At 44.7% G+C, this 27,921-nt stretch overlaps 2 protein-coding genes and 1 long non-coding RNA gene across 4 annotated transcripts; 2 read left to right on the plus strand and 1 right to left on the minus strand.

The window, feature by feature from the left end:
- Positions 1 to 1,063: 1,063 nt before the first annotated feature.
- MFAP3 (microfibril associated protein 3) lies at positions 1,064 to 10,802 on the minus strand. Its single transcript, XM_032196676.1, has 3 exons — positions 10,739 to 10,802; positions 6,550 to 7,011; positions 1,064 to 5,154 (listed from the first exon to the last, which is right to left on the minus strand). The coding sequence occupies exons 2-3, from the start codon at positions 6,827 to 6,829 to the stop codon at positions 4,409 to 4,411; spliced, it is 1,026 nt and encodes a 341-aa protein (XP_032052567.1). The 5' UTR covers positions 6,830 to 7,011; positions 10,739 to 10,802; the 3' UTR covers positions 1,064 to 4,408.
- A 25-nt stretch (positions 10,803 to 10,827) lies between these two features.
- Positions 10,828 to 20,420, plus strand: FAM114A2 (family with sequence similarity 114 member A2). 2 transcript variants are annotated; one of them, XM_032196674.1, is made up of 15 exons: positions 10,828 to 10,909; positions 11,350 to 11,492; positions 11,605 to 11,810; positions 12,028 to 12,124; positions 12,599 to 12,694; positions 12,974 to 13,086; positions 14,021 to 14,155; positions 14,316 to 14,474; positions 15,076 to 15,199; positions 16,211 to 16,290; positions 16,957 to 17,085; positions 17,298 to 17,437; positions 18,173 to 18,245; positions 18,808 to 18,861; positions 19,589 to 20,420. In XM_032196674.1, exons 3-15 carry the CDS (start codon positions 11,607 to 11,609, stop codon positions 19,688 to 19,690), a joined length of 1,506 nt encoding a protein of 501 aa, XP_032052565.1. In that variant the 5' UTR covers positions 10,828 to 10,909; positions 11,350 to 11,492; positions 11,605 to 11,606; the 3' UTR covers positions 19,691 to 20,420. The 2 variants fall into 2 exon arrangements, with proteins under 2 accessions (XP_032052565.1, XP_032052566.1); XM_032196675.1 differs by having other exon boundaries at positions 10,872 to 10,887.
- Positions 20,421 to 23,697: 3,277 nt separating this feature from the next.
- Positions 23,698 to 26,578, plus strand: LOC116495057. The gene is made up of 5 exons (XR_004253920.1): positions 23,698 to 24,172; positions 25,362 to 25,557; positions 25,667 to 25,740; positions 26,249 to 26,305; positions 26,441 to 26,578. It is a non-coding gene; the product is annotated as an uncharacterized LOC116495057 (long non-coding RNA).
- Positions 26,579 to 27,921: the final 1,343 nt, after the last annotated feature.

Genomic DNA, 27,921 nt, shown 5'->3' on the forward strand with positions numbered 1-27,921 from the left:
GGTTAGGATCATGAGGAGTCTGGTTACAGGATTTTAAGGAAAGGACCCTTTATCATTGATGCTTATCTCACGATGTAGGGATAGAAAGCAGATGCTGACTGAACACTGACTCAGCCTGAGGAGCGTGGGTCCAATAATTCTTCCTTTAAGCAACTGATTCTCATAGGAAAATCCCCAAGATTCAGCTTTAATTCTACTCTCTTTCTCGTGCAGAGACTGGCAACCAGAGACTATTCTTTAAAAACAGCGTGGGCAAAGTCAGTTCTCATTTGCTCAAACAACCCCACTGACTATACTACAGAGGGTTTCTCATGATGCCGGGATTGGGCAGGGAGGGGGAAATTACAGTATAAACTTTATTAGGGGTATTTTTATTCTGTGCTCCAGGCTGGCATGCACAGCTGTAGGAGAAGCCCATACAGATGTTCATTGCTGTGCAGCATCAGGCACTCAAGAGGGGAAATCGGGCTTCCTGGGGCAACCAGTGGTGATAGGTCAGCTCCTCCCTGACGGCCCTGGGATCTCCCTGGGCAGAGTTAATGCTTTGAGTTGATTGCAAAGCAATCAGGAACTCAATTCTGGCCACTGGAATGAGGTGAAGCCTGGTCACCAAAATGATGTGGAAAAAGAGGTGATTATACTACAGACCTGTACAACCACATAAAAACATAAGAACAGAAAATAAAGGTTTGTGGCTGAGGGCTCCTGCACTCCACAATTAACTTCTTACCTTGCAAAAGTGAAACTGAGAAAGCATGGGCCTTACCGAGACCATTTCAGGTCTGCAACTACTTGTTTTTGCAGCTGGCAGCAATTTTTACGGATGCTGCTGGGGACTTTGAGACAGAGAACACATCAAACCCAAAGACATCATAGCAAGAACTGTCTGTCAGATGGCTGAATGTCCTGGCAACCTTTATCAGGGTTGCTAACAGCATTCTGCAGAGCTGAACACAGCTGCTATTTAACCTCAGACAGACTGTTGCTCACCACCCCTTACTGATTAAAATAAATAAATAAATAAACCCCTAACAAAACAAGGTTTTTGTTTTTAATTTATTTTGCAAATCTACCAATTCATTTTATGAAAGTATGAAATCCTATGTGGTTACATTAAACAGTTACATTACAATCCATGTAATACAAATAACCACTACAAAGTTATTTTTAGGTACTCTTGGGTAACAAGTAGATTTTACGTTATTTAAAATAAAAAGAAGTTACAAAGAAGAGAGAAAATAGCCTTGCGATTGTCAAAGAATTTAGTTTAGACCAAGGAAACCACTGCAGAATCTCCTTGTGCTAGAAAAGGTTAGAGAGAAACACTGATGTTTATGGAATCTTTCAATGTTAATTTTCAATTAGTCACATCAACCAAATTTAAGTGCACACATCTAGTTAACATAACAAGAATAGTTCACAAGTTGTGTGGAAATCACTGTCGGGTTTCATTCTCTGAAAATCACATTTACTGTATAACAGCACCACCGTCCTCACTTTCAGATGCATAAAGATCCTGCGATATTGGTTGTAAAATACACCAGAGCTTCCAATCTGCTCTAATTGAGTTCGGTGGGAGTAGAATCAGTTCCTACATTTAATAAGTATCACTGATTTACTGAAATTCTTGCAAAACAGCCTCATTCCCAGGAATGAAATCAATTACAAAATATCGTAATAATTTAGGGCAATTCTTAGTTTTACCATTCCGGCAATTGACATGGCAACTGCATTTCTGAGGACCTGTATGCAAGATCATTCCTTCCTCTCCAGCAGAAACAAGGACACAAGAAGACAATGAGTATCTGTGCTTAGTAAGAACTCGGGGCTATGTAAATAAAGTATAAAAATCAAAGAACAGATTGAATTAATCTAGAAACTGCTCTCCTGACACCCATCTGACACACCTCTAGTGTCATTCTGCTGCCTGTAAGCTGCCACGTCTGATGAGACATCTGTCAATCACAATTGCATAACTGCTTCTTAGGAAGCAATTAACTGGAGCTTCGATTTTGTAGCTGCACCTCTACATTGCATATATAGTATGCGGGAAAATGTCAAAGATGCTACTGCCACGTGTAATGCAACAGCTTCACAGAAGCAAGGAGAGCTGTTTCAGGGAAAAAAAGGCAGGTGTGGATACAATCCCAAAGGCATGTGGCACAAAGGAGATTAAAACAGGTTTTCCTCTCTTGTGGCCACCATCTCTTTCAAATAGGACATCCAAAAATGGTGCAAACCCCCGAATCTACACTCATGCGCGTGCAATAAACCTGCAGAGCTGGCTGTAGTACAGAAATGAAGCCAGCAGCACCTCAGCAGGGCTTCTAAGAGAACTACGCCTTTATCCACAAGAGTATCTTTTAACACTGATCACCAAAAACTTTTGAAGAAACCAGACAGGTCACACAAAACTACACAAACTTCTCACCTGGACATAAAGTGCCATCAAGCTATGGAAGCTAAGAAGTTACTGCTGAGGGCAGTGTCTGTCGTAAGTGTCTACAGCAGGCTTTATTCCCCTGAAGCAGATAATGTTTGCTACAGACTTGGAAATGGCACCAGGTTGGTCAGAGCACTGCAATAACCAGGGCTAGCAATTTTAATTCTTCCTGAAAAACACAGCTCTTACCCAAAACACCAAAGCCAACTAGGCTGCATTTACGGGTGGCTGGCTGCAGAACTTTCCCCGGGAGGTATTTTAAAATAGTAATAGATGCGTCAGTTTCCCATCCTCTGATATGATATGATAAATATAATCTGTTTAGATCCTTTTTTATGAGGATGCATTCCAACAGGAGGCCCCATCCTGTTATTACCACTGTGCCTGCTTGTTTTCCATCTCTAGTCATGTAGTGTCAATTCCTGTTAAGAATCCTGAACAGCCTTCCAGAATCACTCGTTCAACTGACATTTCTGTAATAATAAGGAAAAGAAAAAAGAGTTGTGGGAAATTAAATGGTGCTTCTGTTGCCAAGTTGTTAAAATTATATGGCAATATGGTTCCAGTAGTTGTACGAAATTAATTTATGGAGTGCTTGCAAGCCTTACATCTACTAAATCTCAACAGGATATAAAATGCTATTTAAGTGATACAACTTATAAATGCTAAGGAGAAAAAAATCAGCACCAACGAGTGAAAGGAGAAACTTGATTCGTGTCTGCACGTAACTTCCACAAGGCTGGGTCTCTACTGCTGAGGAAGCCGTGCGGGAGATCCTCGGTGCAGTATGTCTGTGCTGTGTAGGCAGGGATGTGAGCACTAGCACCTCACCCTTCTGCCACTCCTTCAACAGACAGGAGAGGGCACAGTACAAAGTTACTCCGGTCCTGTAAGCAACGCTGGGCAAGCAGCTCAGCCAGCCCCTCTGCTGAGCCCTCTCTCTTCTGCTGCTTTCTGAAAGTACGAGCCAAAGCAAAGTGAGTGTCATTGCTTTTCCCCTCTTTTATTATAATGCTGCTCAGAAAGAACTGCCTGAGATACCCGATCTGTAGACAAATTCATGTTTAAGTTATGTCACTAGATGATTACTGTCATTCCTTTCTCACAACAATGTCAAATGCAATGCAAAACTTTGGATTTTCTATAGTGAATCAGCAGAGGCAGCAGACAGCCGGTGCCAGCAGTACTGCTTACTGCTCTGCGAGACAGAACCAGGGTAAGGCGCTTTGGCAGTCAGCACCAAGGTTAAGTGACAAGCTTTGTAACAACTTGCTTCCACACACTGGAGTACACACAAGTTTTCTGCAGATGCATGGAAAACTGAGATCCCCTGGTTGTTCTCTAAGCTGCTCTGAAACTACACCAATGCGTTTCATGCACCAGCCGATCCTGGTGCCATTCTTTTTCTAAGTACAGTACATTGTGATAGCAACATAGAAGCACACTACACAAAACAGATTTGTTCAAGCTCACCGTGGTTCTGATGGGCTACACGCACCAAAAGGCAATTCAAGAAGAGCACACAACTCATCAGGACAGTAAAATTGGCTAAAAGGGATTCTGGTTTCACTTTGTGAAGGAAATTAAGAGTTCACAAAGGAGAAGATCTTATTGCAAGTTGTTTTGCTCAGCCTGACCACTTCTAATACAGATCAGAAGTGTCGGAAACTACCAATGAGACAAGGACAAAGAATTCCTGTCTTGTAAATATTTTAAGTTTAGTAAGCTTGCTTCAAAAATAAAAGCCACAGGTATTTCAAATGGCCTTCTCTAACAGACTTGAAACTGTTAGATGAATACAGAGGAACACTGATGGAAAATACAGATTTCAGTAGTAGTTCTGGCACCTTGCAATTTGGAAAAAAATAACTCTGGTGCACATGGGATGAGGCAGCTTGTTTGCAGATCCCTTTCTCACAGTGTCCTAGAGTCACTCATGCTTCTTTCATGAGTGTGTCACTGCTCTCAGCAGGTGCCTTCCTCAGAAGGAGCAAACTGGCAGCTGTCATGAGAAACTGTGTCGATGCTCTGCACTTCTGACTGGGGGTGGATGGACACCTGAACGGCTATCTCTTGACCTTGCTCATTCATGGATCCATCATCCGAATCCCCAGCTGGCGAATCGCTGCGCTTGATCTCTGGGTTGATGGGGTATATCGCAGCTTGGGTACCACACGCTTGGGTTTGCTTTTCCTCCTCGCCCACTTCATCAGGGTCATCAACTCGCACAGCCTCAAAGATCTCTTCCATGAACGCCCTGCAGTTAAGGATCAGTGGTGGAAGGGGAATGCTCCTGGCAAGCTCTTCGATGTACCGAGCAAACTCCATGGTCTTAAACTGAGTGACTTTGGCCAACTCCAGCGTTTTGGCAGATGTAATGATAGGGATACGCTTGGCTATCTCGAAAGCCTTCTGAAGCTTCTCAGCTCCTTCCGTCCTGAAGAACTCATTAATGGCCTTCTCCGTTTTGCGGAGGTGGCTGCTCATCATGCACAGACGGGTTATGTTTAAAATGAGGGTGATAGCAAAGGCAACGAGGCACACAATCATGTAGTAGATACTCATGTCTCCCGAGGTGAAGATAACTCTCAGGGTGACTGTGTAGTACGAGGTGTTGTTACGATTAACAGCCGCACACGTGTATCGCCCCCGGTCAGCAAAGCTGACCTTTGTGATGTTAAGGGAATTATCAGCAATCTTCCACCGTCCACCTGGAGATTCAAAAGAAACAAGCTGAGCTAATGAAACTAAAATAATTAGGCAAGCTAGACACATGCTACTTGCTCCATAAACAGGAGACAGGGCTTTGAAGCAAGCAGTCCATTTCTAGCACTACACAAATTACACCAAGAATGGAAATTTCCTTTTCATGCTTGTGACAGAGAAAGCCCTAACTCAGGTACCAATCCTACTACTTGACAGTAAATTATTCTGTGCACTCACTACTCTGGTTCTTCTGTTTTCTCTCATCTACACTTTCTTGAGTGCTTTTGCATTTCTAGTTCTTTCTGATGGGGAATCTAATTCTTAAGCTGAACTTGTCACCCACTGAAATGCAGTGTGTTGAAAGATTGTCTGCTATAAAGTCTAATTTTCTGTATATTCTCGGTCAAAAGTCAAGTGACCCAGGAAAAAGATCAGAATCTGTAAATGGCTCAGCTGGCAAAAGAACACAAGATTTTCTTGAGACGCAGCTTTCTGCTGAGCACGCAGTGCTGATATACAAAACTCATGTAAAAAGAAATCAATAAAAGAGGCTAGCTTTATACAGTATTTCCTACGGGTTTATAACCTGGAAGAAAAACTGTTTTCATAACTCATTTTTCTAATTAGTCTACTTTGAACTAATTTCCAGATGGCATTCTAACTGCACAGAGGTTACTGAATACTTAAAGCAGTAAGACGGCCTCTGAGAAGATCCTATCAATTAGCTCGATGACCTTCATTAATACTAATAGAGGACAACACATGGATCTCTAAAAGACATCTTTTTCTAAATGAAAAACAAGAGGGACAGAACTATAAAAGCCACGGCTACAAAAATACATTCTTCCTCTGTATGAAGGGGTTAAATATCATGTATTTCATCCTTGGCCATTACAAACCTTGTTGGTTTCCGCAGTCTCAGTGGTGCATAAACCAGAAAATAAATGCAGTAAGTTATCCCATGCTTTATAAAATCCTCTAACAAAATTAAAGCACTGTTTGCCAGCTCATAAAAGGTCACAACTGTGGAGAAGCGTGTTTAATTCATGCATTTGGGAAGATAAAGTATAAACCAGAGCAATAATAAATAAAAAGATCAGTTAGTATCTGGTAGGATGCAGACAGTTCTTTTGCACTGCATACTGTGATGTCTCGTGAACAAAACAATTCTGTAGGGCACCACTGCAGGATGGATGGGCTAGGACACACGAACCCAGGTATAATTCCTGCTCCACCACATGCAAAAGGACAAAGAACAATTTTGGGGGCTTGTTCTCCCCCTATTTCCAAACTGTAAAAATGGGAGGATAGGAAAACAAAACAACAATAAAATCTCAGATGTTTTCATGTACCATATAAAAGCAGAACGCCCAAGGTCATAAAATAGCAGAAAAGCTCACCTTCATCTTTCTGTTCAAGCAGGTGTCCTCTGGAGTTATACCAAAGGATATATTCATATTGGCTGATGTTCAGTTTACATTCAATTAAAATACTGGTCCCCTCTTTGGCTATGATATCATGGTGTGCTGGGGAACTTAGTAAAGCTTGAGGCACCGGATGAAGCGATGTATTGAAAGACCCAAAGGCAGATGTTCCATTAGAAACTACATTTTCCAGTGTAAATCCAATCGAAAGATCAACACTCACAGTCAAAATTAACAGGCAGCAGCTGAGCTTCATGGAAAGCTAGAGAAAAATCTTTTTTCATTTAATTTGGAGAAGTGAGGTCATAAGATATTAAACTGTCTGTACTGCTCTGAGATAGGAGAGGAGGCTCTTGATTTGTTTGGTGATAGAAAATGTGTTGGATCCAAATGCACGTTCAAGACCATCAATATTAGGAGAGGAAACTGGAAATCCAACTGAAAAAAAAAAAAGTATTAAGTTTATTAATGATAGCAAGCTTACAGCGTATTTAAATTTCGTTTCCAGTAAACATATTTCGATTAGCATAATATAAACTGCCAGCCAAGAGGTTCCAAATCACAGCTTTGCTCAGACCACAGTAATGAAATGAGGGTAAGAAGGCATTAACACAACCTTCGGTCCTCTAGATGTTCATCTTCCCATCCAAATAAATAATCTCAGGAACAATAATCATTAAGAGAAAGAAGGTTTTAAAAAAGAACAATTTGTACTGACTACTCAAAATGCACAACTATCTTTAGGGTCAGAAAGTGGATTCTGCATTTGTTAATGGGAAATAAAGGACTTTCTTAATAGATACAGAAAAGCAAGAAAGAGGATATAATGTCTGCCTCCTTCCACACTGACATCAAAGTCCTTTTAAGCCCTGGTTTTTCAACACTGGTTTTCCATTTAGCATCTAGAAATAAAGCACTCACGCATCTGATTTTTAGCATTTATACATCTACTTACTTGATTTTAAGGCACAGTCGGTGTTAAATGTCTAAATATTATTTAATATGCTTATCGGTTCTTGCATTGAGAAAATTCTCTTGGCAGTCATCTACAAAGAGAAGAAGTCCCTTTCTGAATACCAGGACAGGATTGTCTAAACATACTTCCTTTTTTTTTTCTTTTTTTTTTTTTTTGCAAACTCCCTTGCTTCTGCTTTCTTTTTTCTTGTTGTTGTTGCTGTTTTACAGCAAACTGCTATTGAAAATCTTCTGTTTTGTGCTGCTACATCTCAGCTGTCGTATCTTGCTTATTATCTCCACTACACCAAATTGTGTCCCGTGTCTCAAAGCAGCTTGAAAAAATGTTTTGTCTAGGGACAGAATTCACACTTCAAATTTACATGTGCACGAGATATTTGAAGACGCTGGGATACAGACTTTAACTTGGGGCTCTTTGCACACAAAGATTTTTCTTTTTTAAAAGCCAGAATAAAATCAACTTGCAACAAAATGAGATGATGCTGTTAAGAGAAAATCTGGTATAAATTTTCCTGGAAGCCTGATTCAAGAAAGTTTCTAATCCAATGTGCATTTCCTGAAATTATGATTCTATCTAAACTGCTCCAGAGCTCTAAAAAAAACATTAACAAAATATAGAAGCCACGAGTTAAATGTTATCTTAAAGAATATCTGACTTCACCGCACTGTCTGGGTGACTTCAGAGGTACCATCATTTTCTTCAACCAATACCAAATGCTAATAGGGTTGAATTTCATAAATACCACAATACAAAGGAATACATTTTCTTAATAAATAATGCAGACACTCCCTGTGTCCTTCCAGAATCGCTGGCTAACACTGCCTAAAGCAGAGAGAATTTGTATCGCTTATGAAAAAAATAATTTACTATAAATAAGTACAGCTGATTTGTACTAACTGTCTGTCCAGTAGAGACTAATTAAGCGTATTCAGGAATGGGAACATTCGCTGCTAACACACTGCCCAGATCAGGAGATTTTTCAGTTCAAGATAAATTGTCGAAGGTCAACCAAGACTCTGGATTTGACATCTGATGAGAAATGTGTACCTGACCCACTCCTGTTGCAGCTGTTGCCAAAATCTGCTTAACAAAGAAGGCAAGAAGACAGCTGTGTCCAGCTCTCCTTCAAGCTTGACTAACCAACTCACCCACCAAAGCCTGCAAGGGAAACTGGAAAACCTGCACTCTGCTTGTTTCTCTGTAAACAGAAATCTTTTCTTTTGTTTTTGGCCTGACTATTTTCCATCATGCCTCTTGCCTGTTCATTTAAAATGGGATGAGCACAGAGAGCGCAGCTACACCTCTGTGCTGATGAAGCTACTTTTCCACACTCAACAGTAAAAAAGCAAAAAAAAACAAAACAAAATAACCAAGCAAAAAAAACTACCACAGCTTCTTTCGTTCCTGTTTTCGACCTTTCCTCCAGTGACACTTTGGGGAAATGATTTCTGCTGCCAAAGGCTGCTGACAACAGACTTGCTCATTTGGGTAACCTCGTGCAGATTTCTTTACTGTATGGCGAGGACTTGGAGCGCCACGGACCGCTGACACCTGAGCTGATTTCACAAGATTCGATGCCGCTCCAACTGATCACAGCTCTGAAGTGAAGACAAACCCTGGTCTTTGTTACTGAATCGAACACATGGAACAACTTCCAACCTTCCAAAACAATAATCTCCCAACTAATAATGCTTCAGATTTATTAGAAGATAATTCCAGCACCTCCTCGACTTTGCCTGTGTCATTTTCATCACTTTAAATTATTAAATTTAAATTACTAGATTTCCAAGGGTCTGTGACTTTCCTTCTAAAACAGCATTAGAAACCTCAATTATTTAACACAAGAAATACTGAACAACATTTTTCCTCATAAGAATAAGATAATTATCTTCAGTAATTGCATATGCTCTCTGGTATAGCTCTGCTGAGCTTGCATAATGCATAAAACATTGGTGAAGGGCCACTGAATATTACTGTTCAACTCTTAAAAAAGGTCTGATTTGTTATAAATTGTTTGTCACGTTCCGCTTTTGGAAAAGCCATTCCTGTTAAGCAGACAACAATGTCTTACTGCTGGGAACAATGATTTGCAAAAGCCGTGTTCTTCGACCACCACACTTATGCAAAACAGCTGCTGGAGCTGATAAAGGATCCAGACAGGATAAAGCGCGAGCGGTGCCAACCGTACAGTTCTTCAGGAAGGTACTGGAGCCAAGCAAGACGAAATGTGCAGAACAGAACCTGGCGAGCTTACAGCCAGACCCCAGGTTGAGCTCAACGCATTTAACCTTTAGGAAACCGAGCTGTAACAACACATTGCAGCGAAAGGATGAAAACCCATGGTGTGTGTGCTTACGTGAGCCATCGCTGGCTCTTTGCCTGAAAAAACGTGTGTGTTTAATGCAGAGCACTCTAACTGGTCCCACCGAGGTCAGTGGGAGTACTGAGAATGCTTAAAACTGCTCAGTTTTATAAAGCGCTGCAAAACTGGGGCCCGAGAGGTTCTTTGACTTTATGGTCAGGACTCATAGCGTGGTCAATAACCCCAAAACGTGAGTTTGGGAGATGTTGGGGTGATACGGGTGTGATGCTGGGGAGAGCCACAGACACTGCTGCCAGCATGGGCAAGCCTGCAGGGAGAGCTTGCCCTCGGCCTGCAGCGGCTCTGGTGAAAAACCAAAAACCCCCAAACCAGCCCAAAGAGCTGCAAAACCCCAAACCAGCCCCAAGACCAGTGGGAGGTGCGAGCCTGGGGGAAAGGGCCCAGGAAGGCCCAGGGCCTGCGCTGTGGGGAGGACACGCTGCAGGCAGCAACAACCCTCACTCCTCTAAGTACTAAAACCCACTAAAATTTGATAAAAATCCTAAAAATTGGATAAAAATCGTTAAAAAAAAAATACCTAAAACCCGCCCAATTCCCACCGCGGGGACAGGACAACCGAGCGGCCCCGGCCCCAGGCGCTGGGACAGAACCGGGCCGTGGGGCAGCCCGATAGCCTTAGGAGCGTGACGTCACGGGGGCGTGACGTCACCGGGCCCTGACGTCACCGGCCGTGACGTCACGCCCGAATAACCCCCCTGTTACCCCCCCCACACACACCCCCTAATAAACCACCGAGCAGCCGCCCGGCTCCCACAGGCGCTGTGAGGAGCTCGGGGGGCCCCGGTTCCAGCCCCATCCCCGCGTACCTCCGGTACCGGCAGCCTCACACCGACCCCGACACCTCCGGCCCCGCCGCCGCCACCCGGCCGCCTTTCCCCCCCCCAGCTCGCTCTTCCGGGCCCCGCTCCGCTTCCGGGTTGAGGCGGCCGGGGCCGCTCTGCGCCGCGTCTCGATGGTGCGGTCCGCCCGGCCCCGCGGTGAGGGTTTTGGGGGGGGATCGGGGGTTTTAGGGAGCCCCGGGGTGCTCTGAGCGGCCTCGGCTGTTGGGTGGGAGCACGGGGGGACGTTGGGAGGCCGGCAGCTTGGGACCGGCCTCCTGCACGGCCCTGGGAGGGCCCTGGGAGTGGGGTCGGGGGGGTGCTGGGGGTGCTGGGGCTCCTCAGGCTCCTGGGGCGCCTCCCGGGGTCTTCTCGTGGCCTGGGTGCCTCAAACCCCCCGCAGAACCTCAACCCGAAATACCGAACCAAACGCCCCTCAGCCTGCCCCCCGCCCACTGTCACTGCTCTCCCCTTTGGGGTCCAGCACCCTCCAGAGCAGCCCCACACGATTTGGTTCCCCCCCACCCTCCCCTTTTGGTGAAGCAGGTCATGGATTTAATCATCTAAGGACCTTTTGTCCCTCCCCGTTTGTTTTTCAGAGTTATCAGCCTGTCTCTTTCGTCTGGTGGTGAGGTAAAGCCACGTGTTCCCGTGGGACTTTAAACTTCCAGGTGTGACGTTTCGTGCAGCCAGACGTAAGGCGGTGTGCAGGCTCGCTTAAAAACGTAATTTGTTAATGCAGGTATGTGTGGCAACAAGAAGGGATCCAAATCATGTTTAATTATTTAAACCTAATGTCAATGTGTACATGGGAGTGATTGTTTTATCTGCTGTGCTTTCTGTGATTGTCACAGTCATGTCTGAAAAAGACAACGGTGAAAATCTGGAAGAGGAAGCTACTTATGAAGATGAAAATGAACAAAAGCCAGAAGAATGTGGCCACGTTGAGAGCAGCAAAGAAAAAGAGCAAGAGCCTGTGCCTATGACTCGGAAAAGACCTGAACCCAAACCCCCAAGTCAGTCTGCTGCCACAGAAAAGTCCACTGCTGACACCCCCAAGGTATGTTTCTGTGCTAGGTCTGAATGACATGACTTCGTGTTTCACGCCTTTATGCTCAGAAGAATTCTGACTGTAAGCCTCGTTCCTTTTCTAAAAATTGACATCGCTGTTTATTTGAAAAGAAAAAGCGTCACAAAAGTTACACATCACAGGCTGATTGTGTTCTTCTTGACACCATCATATCTGCATCACTGTCTTCTGCTTTTCTTCATTAAAGGTCTCGGATTCTCCTGCAGCTCAGACAGGATGGGGGTACTGGGGAAGCTGGGGGAAATCTCTTCTGTCAACTGCATCTGCCACAGTAGCTACTGTCGGTAAGTCTCTTTCTGGTATTTGATAGATGTTGTAACCATATGTCATGTTACAAGCTAGTGCTTTTGGGCTTGTTTCTAGAGAATGGGGTTTCTGTTATAGAAGCAAGTATTGGAAAATGTCAAGAGAACTGTACAAGTAAAGGGAAAACCTGTACCAAAAGGTACAATAACATTAAAGAGATGTGCACAAACAAAACTACTTCCAAGTTTTTGAGGCCTTTGCGTAATTTTCAGTTGATGTTTTAAAGCTTTGCCAATTGAGACGAAATTTTTGCTAACCTGAGATGAAACCTGAGTTCATTAAACTGGCAGGCAAGCAAGATGGAGAGTAGTAGGTGTCAGCACGGGTTAAACTGTTCTGAACAGGAGGAAGCCAGAACAGTAGAGAAACAATATGCAACCCTGATCCTGTTTCTGCTCTAATGAGGAATAAAACTTATCTCATGGTTAAAGTAACACTGCTGTCTTCTCTAGGTCAAGGTATTTCAAATGTCATAGAAAAAGCAGAAACAACCCTTGGGATCCCCAGTCCTAGTGAAATTTCTTCGGAGACCAGAGATGCTACAAGAGGTCAGTTTTTATTGCATAAGAATAACACTGAAACATATCTTATAATATAATCAGCCCCAAAATATCATAACATTACTCTGCATCTCTCATATTGATGTAGATAACTAAGTGCTAAAATAACAGGTTATTGCTTACTGCTCTGAAAAGTAGGCGGGAGAATAATAGCAATTCTAGGCCTGATCCTGACTGACACTTCATATTTGTTAATTTTCTTCACTCAGCAGGTGACAGGATCTTTCTGGGAGAGTGAGGAAGTTAATTTTCTGCCTTCTATTGCAGGAGGTGAGAATTCTGATGATAACAGTGCAGATGAGGTTGCTGATGGCAGTTCCTTTCCTATTGCTGGAGCTCTTGGTGTTTTATCAACCATCTCTACTGCTGTCCAAAGCACAGTGAGTGAGTTGGGAAGGCAGAAAAAATGTGCTTGAGAGCATTGTCTGAACTATCTTATTGGGAAACTTTTAATTTTGGCTTTTGTGGCATAAATGGTGAGAGACTATCTCAGCCTTCAGACAGTCTTTATCTCATGCCATGCTTCTAACTGGCACTTGATGTGTCAGTTGTCTTGGATTTTGTTAGTTTTATATAAAATGCTGATGCATAACAGAGATGCCCAACATTGGACTGTGTGGTGTGTGCATTGCCATGCATGTCACCTCTACACTCTGCTACCATGCTCTCTTCCTTTAGAGTATGTGGCCAAATGGAAGGTCAGACTAATTTCTGGAATACTTTCACTGATTTTCACAGAACTGTCTAGAGATGAAATCCATTCTCGTGTTCAAAAACGTCTGTGAAACTGGCCTCAATTGCTTGGAAATCAGCTTGCTCCTGTGACCATGAGAAATACACTTCAAAGAACCCATTACCCTTAGAAACTGTGCTTTTGTGATCTGCTGTCTTGTCAATTTGCCCATGAATCTGAAAGAGCTGCAGATGGAAAGCTTGCTTCTGCTTTTAGGGCTTGAACAAGAATTTAGCAACCAACACAGCCCACAGGTCTAGTGTTTTCTGATTGGAGCAATTAGAAACTAAATACTTAAATGTGCTGAGAACCAGCTCCTTCACAAAATAAAAATGTTTCCCATCAGATTGCTGCAGCTGTCTGAGTGCTATATTAAACTGTTGGATGATAGTGTATTGTGGCTCTTTCCATGCCTTTCTGCTGTGATTTTGGTGATTAGTTTTGAATTCTAGAGTGATAAGGACCAGTTTGGCTTGTATGTGAGTGCCTAGCATAACACAGCCTGTATAAAGCCCCCAGTATAAGCCTATTCAGTCTTCTGTGACTCTTATGCACTGACTATATCCAAATCTGCTTCCTAGGGGAAAAGCGTGATTAGTGGAGGTCTAGATGCCTTGGAATTCATTGGGAAAAAGACAATGGATGTGATAGCTGAGGGAGACCCTGGATTCAAAAAGACAAAGGGCCTAATGAATAGAAACTCTACGTTGTCTCAGGTATGGCTGTTTCATATCAACTCCTTGTTGATTCTTGTTCTTCCTTCTGTTGTGGTCCTGTCATTAAGCAGATATTTCTTACTGTTAAACCCATAAGCCTTCTCTTCCCCTATTCCATATGTTCTGGTGTTGATCTGAGTTCTTTGCTTTTCTTTTTCAGGTCTTACGAGAGGCAAAGGAGAAAGAAGAGCAGCAGACAGCTACTGAGGTTACCATGGCTACGGAGAAGAAAGCCCATTATGGATTACTGTTTGACGAGTTTCAGGGTCTTTCGCATCTGGAGGCCTTAGAGATGCTTTCCAGAGAGAGTGAATCAAAGGTAATGGCCTTGAGCAATTTTCCTTCTATTTTTGAGTTCAGCTGGGTGAGAAAAAAGATCGGAAATGTCTGTACACACATGCAAAATCCAGTAGTCAGAACTTGAAACTTGCTACAAAATGATTAATTGCACAATGTCACTTTGACCCCTGCATTATGATCTAGTGTGTACTTTGGGAGCATCTTGTCCTACCCTCAGCTCCTAGAATGATCCTCTTTACCTAACTAGCCTCACTTCCTGTATTTCTTCAACAGCTTATCACAAGTTACTCTTTCCTCACATCAGCTTGTTTGCTCTGTGGTCTGGAAGAGAGTACTGCAGGCAAAACTGAGATCGTCTTCTGTCTTGGAGCAGGGAGGGGGGTGGGTCAACGTATTTCAGAAGTCATTCAGTTTTTTATAAAGGAAATTATTTGAATAACTCCGTAAGAATCCATTGGTACCTAACAGGTCTTTGCAGAATCGGTCTTTTCCCTGGTATTTTCCTAATATTGCTCTGTAATAATTTTACACACAATGTAAATGAGTGCTGTATCTTCCACCCTGTTTCTTTTCTTTGCTGGACTTATGATTCTCTCTTTGGCTGTGCTGCCCCTAATTAGGTGAAATTGGTTCTAAGTGCCCTCTCTGGCGAAGAGTTGGACACACTAAAGGAGGAAATGGAGCAACTCAAAGAAGCATTTTCTTTAGCTGAATTCTTTGAAGAAGAAGAGGAAGAAAAGAAGGGTAAGAGCCTTGGGTTCTGGGAGGAGAAGCTGGTTTTAAATGAAATTCTCAGAGCAGAACCAGCCAGTCCTGAGAGCACTAGCATTGGGCATGATGCCACAGTTAAGTTATTCTTTAGCTGGATGCTTAATCCTAAAACTGCCTGTGGCCAGGAGCATGACAGGTAGCAATGCTCTTCATCTTTGGAAAGCTTCTATGCATTAATTCTGTTGCAGAAACTGTTTGATTTCTTGCCAGAGCAGGATTAGATCTGCTTGGTTCCTGGGCATTTCCTACAACTGACCTTGAGCCAAGATGCAAATGCAAAGAGATGCTGGGTTTCCCTGTTCATAAGGGAAGGACTTTGAATAGAGTTGTATAACCTGTGGGAGAGATTTATTTTTTTTTTTTAATGAGAATTAGCAGCAAAGACCAGAAGACTTAGAGGCCTCTCTATACAGAGGAGCCATCTGATTCTTGAGGATTACACAGATTTAAATGTAAATGTCTTGCATTGCTTTTACTTCGATGGCTCATCAGGGAGGGCTTACACCTGTGCTTGCTAGCATTTAACATTTAATGCATCTTTTATATTTCCATGACGGATCTCACAGCATCCCTCCCACTGTTAACATCTGCCCTGCCATGTATAATAGGGGAACCGTGGGCTTTAAGCAATATTTCATACTCTCCAAGGTGACGCACAAGTTAGTGCATTGTAAAATGCTGTGTTTATTTGATGGATTGTAGACTGTTTGCCTAAAATAAATAAATAAAAATAAATACAGTTACCTTAGCTAAAGAACCAGGATTGAGAAGGCAAAAGGTAATCTTTTGGTAGTGGTGGCTCTGCTTTTTCAGAACTTAACTTGTATTAAAAAGACCAGATGTGATGCGTCCTTTCCTGAATCAATGATTCAAGGAGAAATATAGGAAACAGTTGATAGACTTGTGCAGAACTAACTGTGCATTGAAGTCCTGCTTTTTTCACTGTATCTGTCCTTTCTGGGGATTCATTAGCCTTTTCTTTAGGAGATGAGGAGTTCACGAAGGAAGTAACAGAGCTGTTTTCAGAATTGCATATCTCCACAAAGCCGGACAAACTGATCACGGTGAGTTATTTCCCATTCTCTAAAAGCTGGAAAGAATTCTTTGAGAAACTGCTTCTCCATCCTGCTTTGCTGATGAAAATATGAAGGACATGAATACAAGCAGTGTTTTAGATCCTTTGACACTGGTAGTGAAAGAAATAGGCCTTTACCTTTGACTTTATGAAGCAAAACCATGCTCTGCAATGCCTCTGGTTCTGAAGCAGTAGGCACCAGTGTGTCTTTGCCCTGTCACTGGGCAGTAATATCTGGTGGCAAAGATAACTGAGCAGTAAGCCATCAGCCAACACAGTGAAATCAACCTACAGTCATGAATTGCAGCCTTCCTCTTGGTACAAAGCAACTGTTTTTACTATGTTCAGAAGCTGGTATGAGGAAGAATCCTTCCTTTCCTTCCTTTCACTACCCTTCAGATCCACCAAGTGGCAGCAGCATTCTGCAGACATGTTTTTAAAACTGTTAGTCATGGCCCTGGTGTAGAGAAATGACTGCCTTCAACTAGGTGAGTGCAGCCAACTCTCTACAGGTCATGGAGGCACTAGGATAATTTGTCCTTACTCTCTTCATGTAGCTGTTTGCTTCCCCTAGAGATCCAGCACTCTGTGTTTTGTTGTGGGGAAGGGGGGATTCATTCTGCTCCATAAATAACTATGGCTCATCTTCATACAGGTGAGGACATCTGCTCATGAATGGATAGAACAATTCAACAGTAGTCTTCCAAAAGAAGAAAAAGAGAGTGAAGACAACCAAGAAGTAGAAGCTGGAGATGGTGACCATGATGCTAAAAAATCAGTGGAGGTAACTGAGCAATGGTGGAAGACAATATCTGACCACAGAGTGTTTATCTGGCTGCCAAGTTACAGTTGTGATGACTGGAACTTATGGGTTTCTATTTCTGTGCAAATTCTGGGGTCCAAAAGGGCAGATATAACAAGTAAACCACACAACATTCTAAATAATAATAGCTGCTACTTTTTGTATGGTATTGGGGATCTTTTTAACTCTTGCAGGATATCCATGCATTTGCCATTAGAAGCCTGGCAGAACTGACAGCATACTCCATTGAAATGTTTCACAAAACTGCAGCTTTGTTCCTTCATGGTCAGAAAGAAGAGGTGACTGCCACAGACAGAGCCAAGTCGCTTTCACAGTAAGTTCATATCTTTGTAAGCATGTGGCATGCAATAACTTTCTTACTGATTAAACTGTCTGATGCTTCTTTGCAATTCCAAGGGATGTGGGGCTCTTGAATTCTTCATAGGTGATCACTGTTGTTACAGGTGGCTATCTCCCAGCATAATTCAGCTGGCTTTATCTAGTTCAAAGACATTTCTTGACAAGAAAGAAGAAACCCTACTTGAAAACTTATATAGCCAAGAAGAATATTTGCTCCAAGCTTGTGCGAGTTAGTAAATACCCATTTAAAATATGACGAAACAGTTATATAAAAATGATTTTTGATTACCTCTTTGCTGGTCATTTAGTATACTAGTAATACCAGTAATGCGTAATAGGAAGGGCTTTTTCATTTTATCAGAATGTACTTGGCAAGTATATGAAATATGCAATACTTTCTAATTCAGAAAATGTTATTTGTCTGTGATAAAGCTAGTTAGTACAGTTCCTTTCTGAATGGCGAGGTCAATCTTCTGAATGTGGATTCAGATCTTCAGCTTTAATTGCCTATTTTCACCTTTCCATTCCTTAGTTTTTTTCATAGAACTTCTGGATCTTCATGAACTGTTTAGATGCTGTATATCAATTTTGGTTTAAATTAGCTTTATATACATGGAAACAAGGTATTTGTGTATTACAGGAATGCTAAAAGAAAGTTATTCTTCATAGATTGTATTTACTACATAGCTTTTCCACTTTTCTTGCACAGACTGACGATTGTGCTGTGTAAAGAACTGTCAACTTTCTCTAAAGAGTTCACTACATGCTTAACAGTTGCAGGGGTAAGTCTTGCATCATAGTTCTTTGGGATGAGATGTGATTATTTGATTGCAGCCTTGGGATCTTAGCCAGAAAGTGCTTCTTGTGCTTGCTCATTTATGCATGCAGTTTTTTGCCCTGTGAACTGATCTCTCGGACCCGTGTTTTCCAGTCTGTGGCAGCTGAACATAATCTGAGCTTTTGAATGCTTCCTGAGGCATTTAGCCTGGCACGGAACGATGATGGGGGTTGGTTCTGACAGTACTAATGAGACAGAAGAAAATAAGTTTGTAGATGCTACAAAAGACTCAGGTGTTACTGAAGATAATGTCTTTATCTCTAAATCTTCCATCAGTCCACAGTTCATATGGAGATACAATGTGTGTCTTCATGTAGGTCTTGCATTGTGCCTATGTGGGTTAATTTGTTGTTATCTGCACACTGCCGAGCAGTTCCTCTGCAGCTTGGGACTTGGCTTCCAAGGGAGCAGCAGTATTTTTAACCTTACTGAGGGTTTGGCTTTATCTTGCTTGAAGAAATGTGATCAAATTTTCAATCAGGATAATATATGTCTGATCTCTGCAGGTCAAAGAGAAAGCAGATGTGCTTAATCCCTTGATCACTGGAGTGTTTTTGGAGGTCAGTTATGTTAAAGTTAAAACTTTAAGCTAATACTTGGAAAATTAGCGTGCAAAGTTCTCTAGCCCATGGTCTAAGATTTGTTTTACCTCTCTAATAACTTAGAAATGTTAATAAATGCCCATAGATCTTCACAAGACATGAATGTTAGTGAACAGTGAGCCTTATATGGTCTCAGCTGACAGTTATGTTGGGTCAGAAGACACATACTAGATGTTCATCAGTCTGATTTCTAGCATTTTAGTGGGAATTTAAAGGCCTGAAGTCAAACCTCAGACAAGCTCATAAATTAGCGTGCAAGAGTCCCAGCACTTCCCGGCTGTTCAGTTGGTTCTCAGTGCTTGTAAACTCCTGAGGTGTGGCAGGAAACGGGTGTTTCTGTTGCTGTGGCAGGAAGGAAGAACACACCATAATGTTTACTTTGCTTTGAAATAAATGCTTCTCATCTATTATACAAAGTAGTATCCTACATTTGGATTGCACCTGATCTTGTATGGCAGCTTTTAAGGCAGGTGCTTTTTTGCTGAGTAGCATAAAGCCCCTCAAAAGTAATACTGAATTGATTTCTGGAATGAAGCCTTAAAGCCCCAACAAGCAATAGGTTTCTGTTTCTTACGTGTACGTATGTTAATCAATGCTGTTTGAAATGAATTTATGGTTAGTAAAACTGACTGGTAGTATAATTATTCATGCATTTTTTTTTTTCTTTTTAAAATTATTTTCACAGGCTTCAAACAGTGCTTCATATATCCAAGATGCCTTCCAGCTCTTGCTGCCTGTACTGCAGATCTCTCTTGTTGAGGCTAGAACGGAACTATCACAGCAATAAAAATCCTTCTAATTAAGAACTTTCGACCTTCCCACTTCGTATTTTCCATGCTGGAGAATGATGTAATGGCTGATATTAAAGGGAAAAAGATTAACTGATCACTGCTACTGCAAGAACAGTGATTAAGTGCAGTCTGGCAATGACAGCTCTTACAGCTCGTTGAGAAATGTGATTAGCGTAGTCCAGGCTGGTGGACAACGTGACAGACTTTACAATGCAGACTGCTTCCCTGTTTTCATAGACTGTATCTTTTCACTGAAATCCCTGTGCTGTATGTGTTAACAAGCTCTTTGGAGAAGCTCTCTGGACTGTGGAGACAATGCTGGAGAAAAGAGCAGCAGCTGGCTAGTTAAAGAGTTAGCTAAAGTCATGGTGTGATTTTTAAGTCAGACATAATTAGGCTCCTGAAAGCTCTGCGTTGAAGTGAACTTTGGATTGGAGATGCAAGAAAAGGCTAATGTTTATGATTATCACCCTTGCAATTTCCAGGCTGGAAAGAATAGAATGGAGAGGATGCCTTGTGGAGCTGTTGTTGCTGAAGAGAAGCCCCAGCTTCCTAAAGGTGTCTGCTAATGACTCAGGGATGTGGGACTGGGACTCTCACTAGGGTGCTGTTACTCATCCTCTTGCAGAATGCTTGCTTCAGCATGAGCTGGAAAAATGCTGATCTGGCCCTAAGAAATGTGGGTACTTTGCTTTATAGCAATAAATGAGAACTGGCTAAAAAGGATTGATTCTTCTTTGGGCAATCCAATGCAAGAATGGAGTGGGAGGATTCTCTCTCTTTTTTTTTTTTTTAATGCAATTTGACATGTCAGCCACAGACTGTTCAGATTCAGATACCACTCTTTTCCATTTCTTTGCAAAAACACTATAATGTAATTCTCCTTTTTTGAAGATATATGAAAGCAGGGGGAGAAGAAGCAATTTGGTTCTGTTAGCAGGAGTCCTAATTTGTCTCAGAAGCTGCTTCACATAATCTATCTTTTTTTTGTGTGCTGTGAAAGTTCCCTATTCTGTTCCTTTTTACAATTCCTATCTTTTGAGCTTTACCATTCTGAGGGAGCAGCCTCTGATGGAATCACAAGAGCAGAAACACAGATTAAATGCAGCTTAAGTCCAGAACAGCAAACCAGAGGTGACTGAGTGTTGGTTTTAGTGGGTCTTGCAAATTTTTGCAGTACTGAAGGCTTAGCATTCCTCTGCTCTGTTGTGCAGTAGAAATGTCCTTAATATTAGAGCACTTTTTGGCTAATGCTTCTCCAATTTTATACATATATGGAAAAACCCTTGCCTTATTCCTTGTTAGACTGATAAGGTCTCTAAATGTAAAGTATTTATTTTAATTTTTAAAGAAAACTGGACTTGAAAGGAGTGGGAAAAAATCTCACTAAATAAACTATATACTTTTTCTTTACACTGATAACATTTTAAAAAGATTTGTTTTGACAACTGTTTCAGATAAGAGCTATCAAGGTAGTGTGGGGCACGAACCAAGCAGGAGGAAAGAACTGTGTGTGCTTTCTTCACACCCCTGACCAGTTTCTGAGGCAGGGCGTGGTGCTGCTGTGGGGCAGAGACAACTGGGGTCTCTCTCATGGCAGGGTTACCTTTCATAGAAAAGAGTTCTAAACCCTGGCTGGGGAGTGAGAGCTCCCACAGCTGAGCTCTGAATTCCTGCATCAGTGCAAAATCTCAGCTTGGCTTCTGCCACAAAGCCACATTTTACAGAAATGTCAGAAGAGAAAGAATAATGATAACAGGGTTTTCTGAAGCAGCAGCTGCTTTTTTTTTCCCCAGATAAATTGTCAACCCAAGTTGACCTGCAGTGCTTAAGTGTAGAGTAGTTTAATAATTAAAGGAAAGGAGCTGATTTTTTTTTTTTTTTAATGCAGATGGTAACTCTTTCAGTCATATGCTCACCTGGATTTTGTTATAGCAGCCAATAACGAAGCGTGAACCAGCTTCGCTTGGGTGCCAGTGCAGAGACTGCAGTAGCCTGCCAGCGAGAACAGTTATACAGTTGTCGAAATCTTCCTACCCAAAGGATTCATCAGAACTCAGCATCCAACTGTCTGGAGGTCTTATTGCTTGGCCTCGCCTTGCTCATGAACCTAATGAGAGCTGGCAGTAATTTGAGCACTTCTGGTTGTGTTTGGGGAGGTGAGAGGTGGCTGAGAATAGATAAGAGTTAGCTAAGATGCTGGCAGTGACTGGGAGGAGAAAAAAGCCACAATTATTTTCTTTCCTTAGGAGAGAGAGCCCGTTACTTGCAGCTGTAAAAGCTGCTTCCTGGCAGCTGCCGTGGAAAGCTTTAAAACATGAAAAAGGCTCAGTCCTCCCGGTGGGCTGAGGGATGTGCTCCCAGCCCTTGCCCAGCCAGCTTCCCCAGGACTCATTTTTTTCATTAGGAAAACACACACGTTCAGCAGCAGCAAAACCTCTGACACAGGCACGATGAGCAGTTGTCCTGCTCCTGTGGAAGAAGCAAGAGCTACGCTGCCAGGAGTGCTGGTGGCTGTGAGCAAGGGGACAGCTATCCCAGGTCACCTGCAGCACGAATAAAATGCTCTGACTCAGAGGCAGGAAGGGGAGAGCTCAGGGCAGGAGGAGGAGGAGGAAAGCCTTGGCATTTCTTTCCCAGGTGTGCACACCAGATCATAAATAAGCAGCTGTCGACAGCGATGTGATTTAAGCAGAAAGATTGGTCTTCTGTAGCCAAGGGCTCCTTGGCACAGATAAAAGATCTAGCGTAGGAGGGCGTAAATGCCCAGTACTGTGCTAATTAACATTTTCTGGGGGTGTTGCTAGGCCCTCACAGCTCTACACTTTGACAGCAGCTCGGCTGCAGCCCTGTGCTGGTGTTTTGGGTGCTGGCTGCAAAGTTTCCTTCTGTTCTTTGAGGGCAGCTTTGTGCCTGCTGCTGGGTGAGAGCTGAGCTCGTATGTGGGCCGGGGCCTGGACATGGAAGCAACTGCCCCCCTCCCGTGTCCTGGTGATGGTGGCAACCAGCACCGTGCTGTGAGGTGCTGCTGGCTGGGGAGGTCCCTAGAGCCAGTTCCCCGGGGTGATGCTTCGTGTCCCTGGGCTGCTCTGGCTGGAGGATGCTGAGTGCTTTTTGAGCGCCTGGCTGGGGCTGGCAAGGAGCAGCAGCTGCTGCATTGGGGTCAGCGTTTAAAAACAAGGTCAAGTGCAGTGCTTGGAGGGGGTGGATCCTCCTAAGGAGGTGGCAGGAGCTGTTGGGATGAACAGGATTGGATTCCAACCATTCCTGACACCAAAAATCCTCCCCAGTGCTGCTGGGGACCCAGTGCTGTGCTCTCTGTCCGCATCCTTGCTCCAGGTACCTAGATCTGGGCAGGATTACTGTGATTGCTCATTCCCAAACAGTTCCATGAATGATTTGTGCATCAACTGCAGCATCTCTGCTAGCAAACACAACCGCTACTGCTTCTGAAACTTGCTGCAGTGAGGACTCTGCCACCAGCCTTCCTAAACTCCTCCACTCAGGAGGAGTCCTCAAAGGTTTTATCCACCCTTTCCCTCAAAAAACCCTCCTTTAGGACAGCTAGGTCCTGATCTAACCTAGCTGTATTTGGGGCAGAGCTGTGCAGGTTTTGGGGTGGATGACCTGTGTGCCTGCCCCTCTGCGGTACCGGGGTCAGTCTCGCTCAGAGTTGGGGACACCACGTATGCAGCAATTTCAGCTGTAAAATTACTGCGGGAGCAACTTTGCTGTGGAGTTGAAGGGTTTAAATGGAGCAAATCTTGTGGGAGAGGTAATGCCTTTTATTAGGTGGAGAAAACAAATTAGCTTTCAGGTACACAAGCCCTTCTTGCCATTATTGTTCCTGTTATTATCCCATATTGGTGCTATTAGGAACGAGGGCATTGCGTTAGAGGGGAAGCACATTATGCAAGTGTTAAGACCTGCTGGTAACTGCTCTCTGCTGACAGACACTTGCTTAATGATGTGTCGGGGCGAAAGCCAGCGGCAAGGACGAGCACCAGAAGGAGCTGGGAGTGCTGAGCCCTGCCTCGCACCGAGCAGCCATGCCTGGGCCCGATACTCCTTCCACCTCCCCATGGAGGAGAGAGAAAGGACCTGGTGGAGGTTCCTGCCACCACGGCTTTCAGGACACCCCCAAATCCTTTCCTTTTTACATCAAACAGGGTCCTGACCGCAGCAGGACCCTGGGGCAGGTCCCCTGCGGCCAGCGGAGCCGCCCTGGCTTGCTGGCAGAGGGTGAAGGTGCTGGGTGCTCCTGCCCACGCTGGAGGCAGAGATGTCTGCGAGGCTCTCACGGGTGTGAAGAGCACCGGTCACGTTCTGGGCGTCAGGCGGTGGCCGGGGCGGGCAGCAGAGCCAGTTTTACTGCCCCGAAAGTGGGGCTGGGGAGGAGACAGCGACACTCAAATAGCCGGGGCCCTGCGCGCTGCCTGCCAGGTGTGGAGGAGGCCACTCGCCTGTCCCTGCTGCGGGTAAGGCACTTCTCCATGTGCACCGGGGGGGCTTACAGACTGCCTTATTGATTTTAGGGGCTGGGGAAGAGGAGGGGAAATGTGGGCTGAAGTGTGGTTTGTGGCAGGAGCATACCCGGGGCAGCTCTTGGGTGGTCTGAGGGATGGAGATGGGACGTGGTGCCTGATCCTTGCTGGGAAGGGCTTCAGTCCTCCCTGCTGAGAGGAGCAGGCAAATTCCTCCAAGAGGATGCCCGAGGCATGATGTGGGGGCACCCCATGGATATGGGGCTGGGCACGAGCTGTGGGGCACGGAGAAGCTTTGGTGCAGGATCCCACAGCAGGGAATCAGCTGCACCTTCTCATACACCTTCTTAGGGGCTGCCTTTCTTCTTTTTGATAATGTTTGATTATTTTTAACGATTTTAGATTAAAAAGTAATTATTTTCAATTAGGAGTTGCACTTCTTAATTACGGAGATGAATTAGGTGGCTATTCATTATTAATTAGATTTTAACTCGGCGCTGATAGAACCTTTTATCTGTCCCTATCTGCTTTCTGCCCATCCCGCCTGCCTCTGCCCCAAAGCTGCCCCAGCCCCGCAGCATCCTGTGGCTTTTACAACTGCTTACAAAATACACATCAGTTTTATCATCCCAGAGGCTGTCTGCTTCCTTCAAGGGTGCAAATCCCGATCACAAGATGGTGTCATTTTGTGGGCTTAAAAACATTAATTGAAAGCATTAATATGCTGCCTCCCTCCATCAGTGACTGGGGCAGAAACTGTGCCCTAATTGTGTACTGAGCCCGAACAATGACCCTGTTTTTCCCTGCCAGCAGAAGGAACCCGTTCCCTCGTCCTTGCTCCTTTCCTCTGCCACAAGTGGCAATTTTGCTCCTTTGTGTGTGACAGAGAGGGTTTGACCTGCCTGTGCTATTTCTTGGATTTTGTTTGTTTTTGCTATTTTTAAAGAAAGCTGTTGGCTTTCTTTTGATCTGCTTTCTTTGCCATCTGTCACCTTTCGGGCATTAATCAATGCTCAGAGTTTTCTCACTGTTGCTCACTGCTGTCTCTGTCTCCCTCCCTGCTACTGTCCCATCCCTGGGGAAGGTCTCCTCTCCGCTGTGGTTTCCCAAGAGCTCAAAATAGTGGTCTTTACCCTCATTTTTTAATATTTTAAATATTTCTTTAATTTTCACTTGCTCCCAGGTGGGTTTGGAAGTGGTCTTAAGGCATCTCTCTGCATATTTGAAGAGAAAACCAAACGGTGGGGACCGGGAAGGTGTCTTCATCCCTGAAAAGCCCACGTTATTCCCCCTCCGGTCGCTCCTCTCTGTGCCACAGGTGTGAGCACCTCGCATCCCAGAGCCCTTTGGCTGCGGCGAAATGTCGACGATCCTGAAATGTGAGTGTCCAGTGGGAGCTGGGGTGGGACGGGGACCCACAGCCCCCTCCTATGGGTGCACATGTGCTGGGTGCTGCTGGTAACAACCCTCAACCTGTGTCTGTTGTAGGGTTTGGACGGGAAGATAAGGAGAAGGGTGCTGAAGAAGAGAAGGAAAAGGAGGAGGAGAAAGAGGAAGAAAAGGTAGGGGAATGATGGAGGTTTTCACAGATTGGCTGCTAAACCATTTCCCAGAGGATTTCCAGCCCCAGAGTCCCCAGCACGGTGCTCAGGGTGAGCCCAGCACTTCCCAAACCAGCCGTGTTGGGGAACCTCCATGTCCATGGTTGTGCAGCACCTGCAGGGCACCCAGCACCCTGAGCACTGCTGCAGGGAACAGGGGCACAGCAGGGATGTGCACAGGGCAGAGCTTCCTGCTTCCCACTGAGTACCAAAAATGGTACAAGAGGGCATGGGAGGCAGCCAGGGCTTGTAGGGTGTTAGAAACCACCTGCCCTGCCTGATTTACATCCTGGCTGCAATGAGTCATGGCATCCACACACCTCTGGTGGATGGTGCTGGGCCATCCACAGCCTGGAAATCACACCGTGCACATGGCTTTTCCACTGGGAGGCAGCTCTCTCTTTGATCCTGCTGTTCAAATGGGGTGTCGGGGCCCTGGTGACATTTGTCCTTCCCTCTGCCCCTGCAGGGAGATGAAGAAGGTGGCGACAGGAGTAGCAGCAGCTCCCAAAGCGTCTCAGAGGAGGTAAACCCCCAGACTGTTCACCAACACCCCCAGCCCCCATGCGGGTGCTGTTTTTGGGTGGCATTCAGTACCTAGAGGTACCAGGGGATGGGGCGCCCAGCACTCCACTCACCTGGTGTTGCTTTTCTTCTCTAGCCCCAGGAGCACAGCAGCGACAAGGACGATGAGAAGGAAGCTGCAGATTAGCCTTGCTGTGCACCCCCAGGAGGTGGGGATGCTGGTGGCAGCACTTCGGAGGGGGGACTGGCTGCTTTTAGCCAAATAAAAGAGTTTGCCGGCTCCAAAGAGAGATGCTATTTATTCGTGCTGGCAGGCTGCCTCCCCAGAGCTGCGTGGCCAAGGAAAAGCAGGTGATGGGGAGCTGGCATCTGGGGGAGCACAAGCAGGTTTTGTTCAAGATCATGAAAGGGAATGGAGAGAAATCCAGCAGCCCTGGCTGCCTGGCTCTGGGTAGCCCCTGAAATGAAGAAACCCCCTCCCTGTCCTCTCTCTGCCTCTCACTCCAGGGCTGTGCAGGAGGCAGCTTCAGCTGCCTGAGGCTGTGCTGAGCTGTTACAACCTGCTGTGATTTTCTACGGAACCCAAACCATACGAAAAGCAGTCAGAATAGGGGGAGAAAAGCCCCAAACCCCGCTTTCTGCCAGGCTGCCGGCAGAAAGGGGGCTGAGGATGTCCCTGCCCTACGCCCGCCTGCGGCTGGGAGAGGGCGCAGCGCCAGGAAAAAGGGGAAAAAATGGGAAAAATGAGCTGTCACCGCCATCTACCGGGGCTGGGACGTGTGGCAGCAGGGGCCAGGGTTTCGTAACCGCTCGGCTGTTTGGTAAGGCTTCCTCAGAAGGGCGTTATTCCTCGGGTAATGCAGAGTTCAGAGAAACTTGGGTTAGCAGTCAGCGCCGGGGAGGATTTTACATAGAACCGCAGGACAGGGAGCGAACGCAGCCGGTTCCTGTACAACCCCAGCAAGCAGCAGGAGCGATGCTGAGGAATGTTTTCTTAGTGATCCAGCGCCGAGATTAAAGGGAAAACATGTAGAGCAAACAAACAGCCACTGCCAAAAGCTAAACTGGCTGTTAGAAGGCTGAGTTTAAGTGCCACGTTTCACATGAACGGGGACACCCCAATGTAAAATAGTGCCATGGGGCCCCTGTGGCTTCCATTGCTTTGTGCACAAGTATTTGAGAACCTTGCACAAGACACAGCCTACTCCCAAACAGCACACAGAGGAGTTTGCATTCCCCTCAGGCCACACTCTCGCAGGACGGGAAGCTCTGGGAATACATTCAATGTGCCTGAACATGAAAGGGATGGCCCTACCTTTGCTTTTTAAGTTTGGGAATTTCCCAAGTGTGCTGTGCCAGGCGATTTTTCTGAGGTCAAATGTGCCTGTCGGTGCCCTGTTGGAACTGATCAGTGCTGCATCTCTTTACACCTGATGGTGGATTTCTTGCCCTGGGATGGGCTAAAGAGATTCAAAGTTCTAAAACTACCTCTGCACCTTGTGCCACAGCTCCCAGCATTGAAATTTATAAGCAACTGTCTGCAAATGAGCTTGCCACGTCCTCACGCTGCCTCAAATCCCATTGCTTCGTGTCCTCGGAGCCAGTATGTGTACATAA

The sequence above is a fragment of the Aythya fuligula genome, chromosome 14 (genome assembly GCF_009819795.1).
Source record: "Aythya fuligula isolate bAytFul2 chromosome 14, bAytFul2.pri, whole genome shotgun sequence".
NCBI classification, from domain to species: domain Eukaryota; kingdom Metazoa; phylum Chordata; class Aves; order Anseriformes; family Anatidae; genus Aythya; species Aythya fuligula.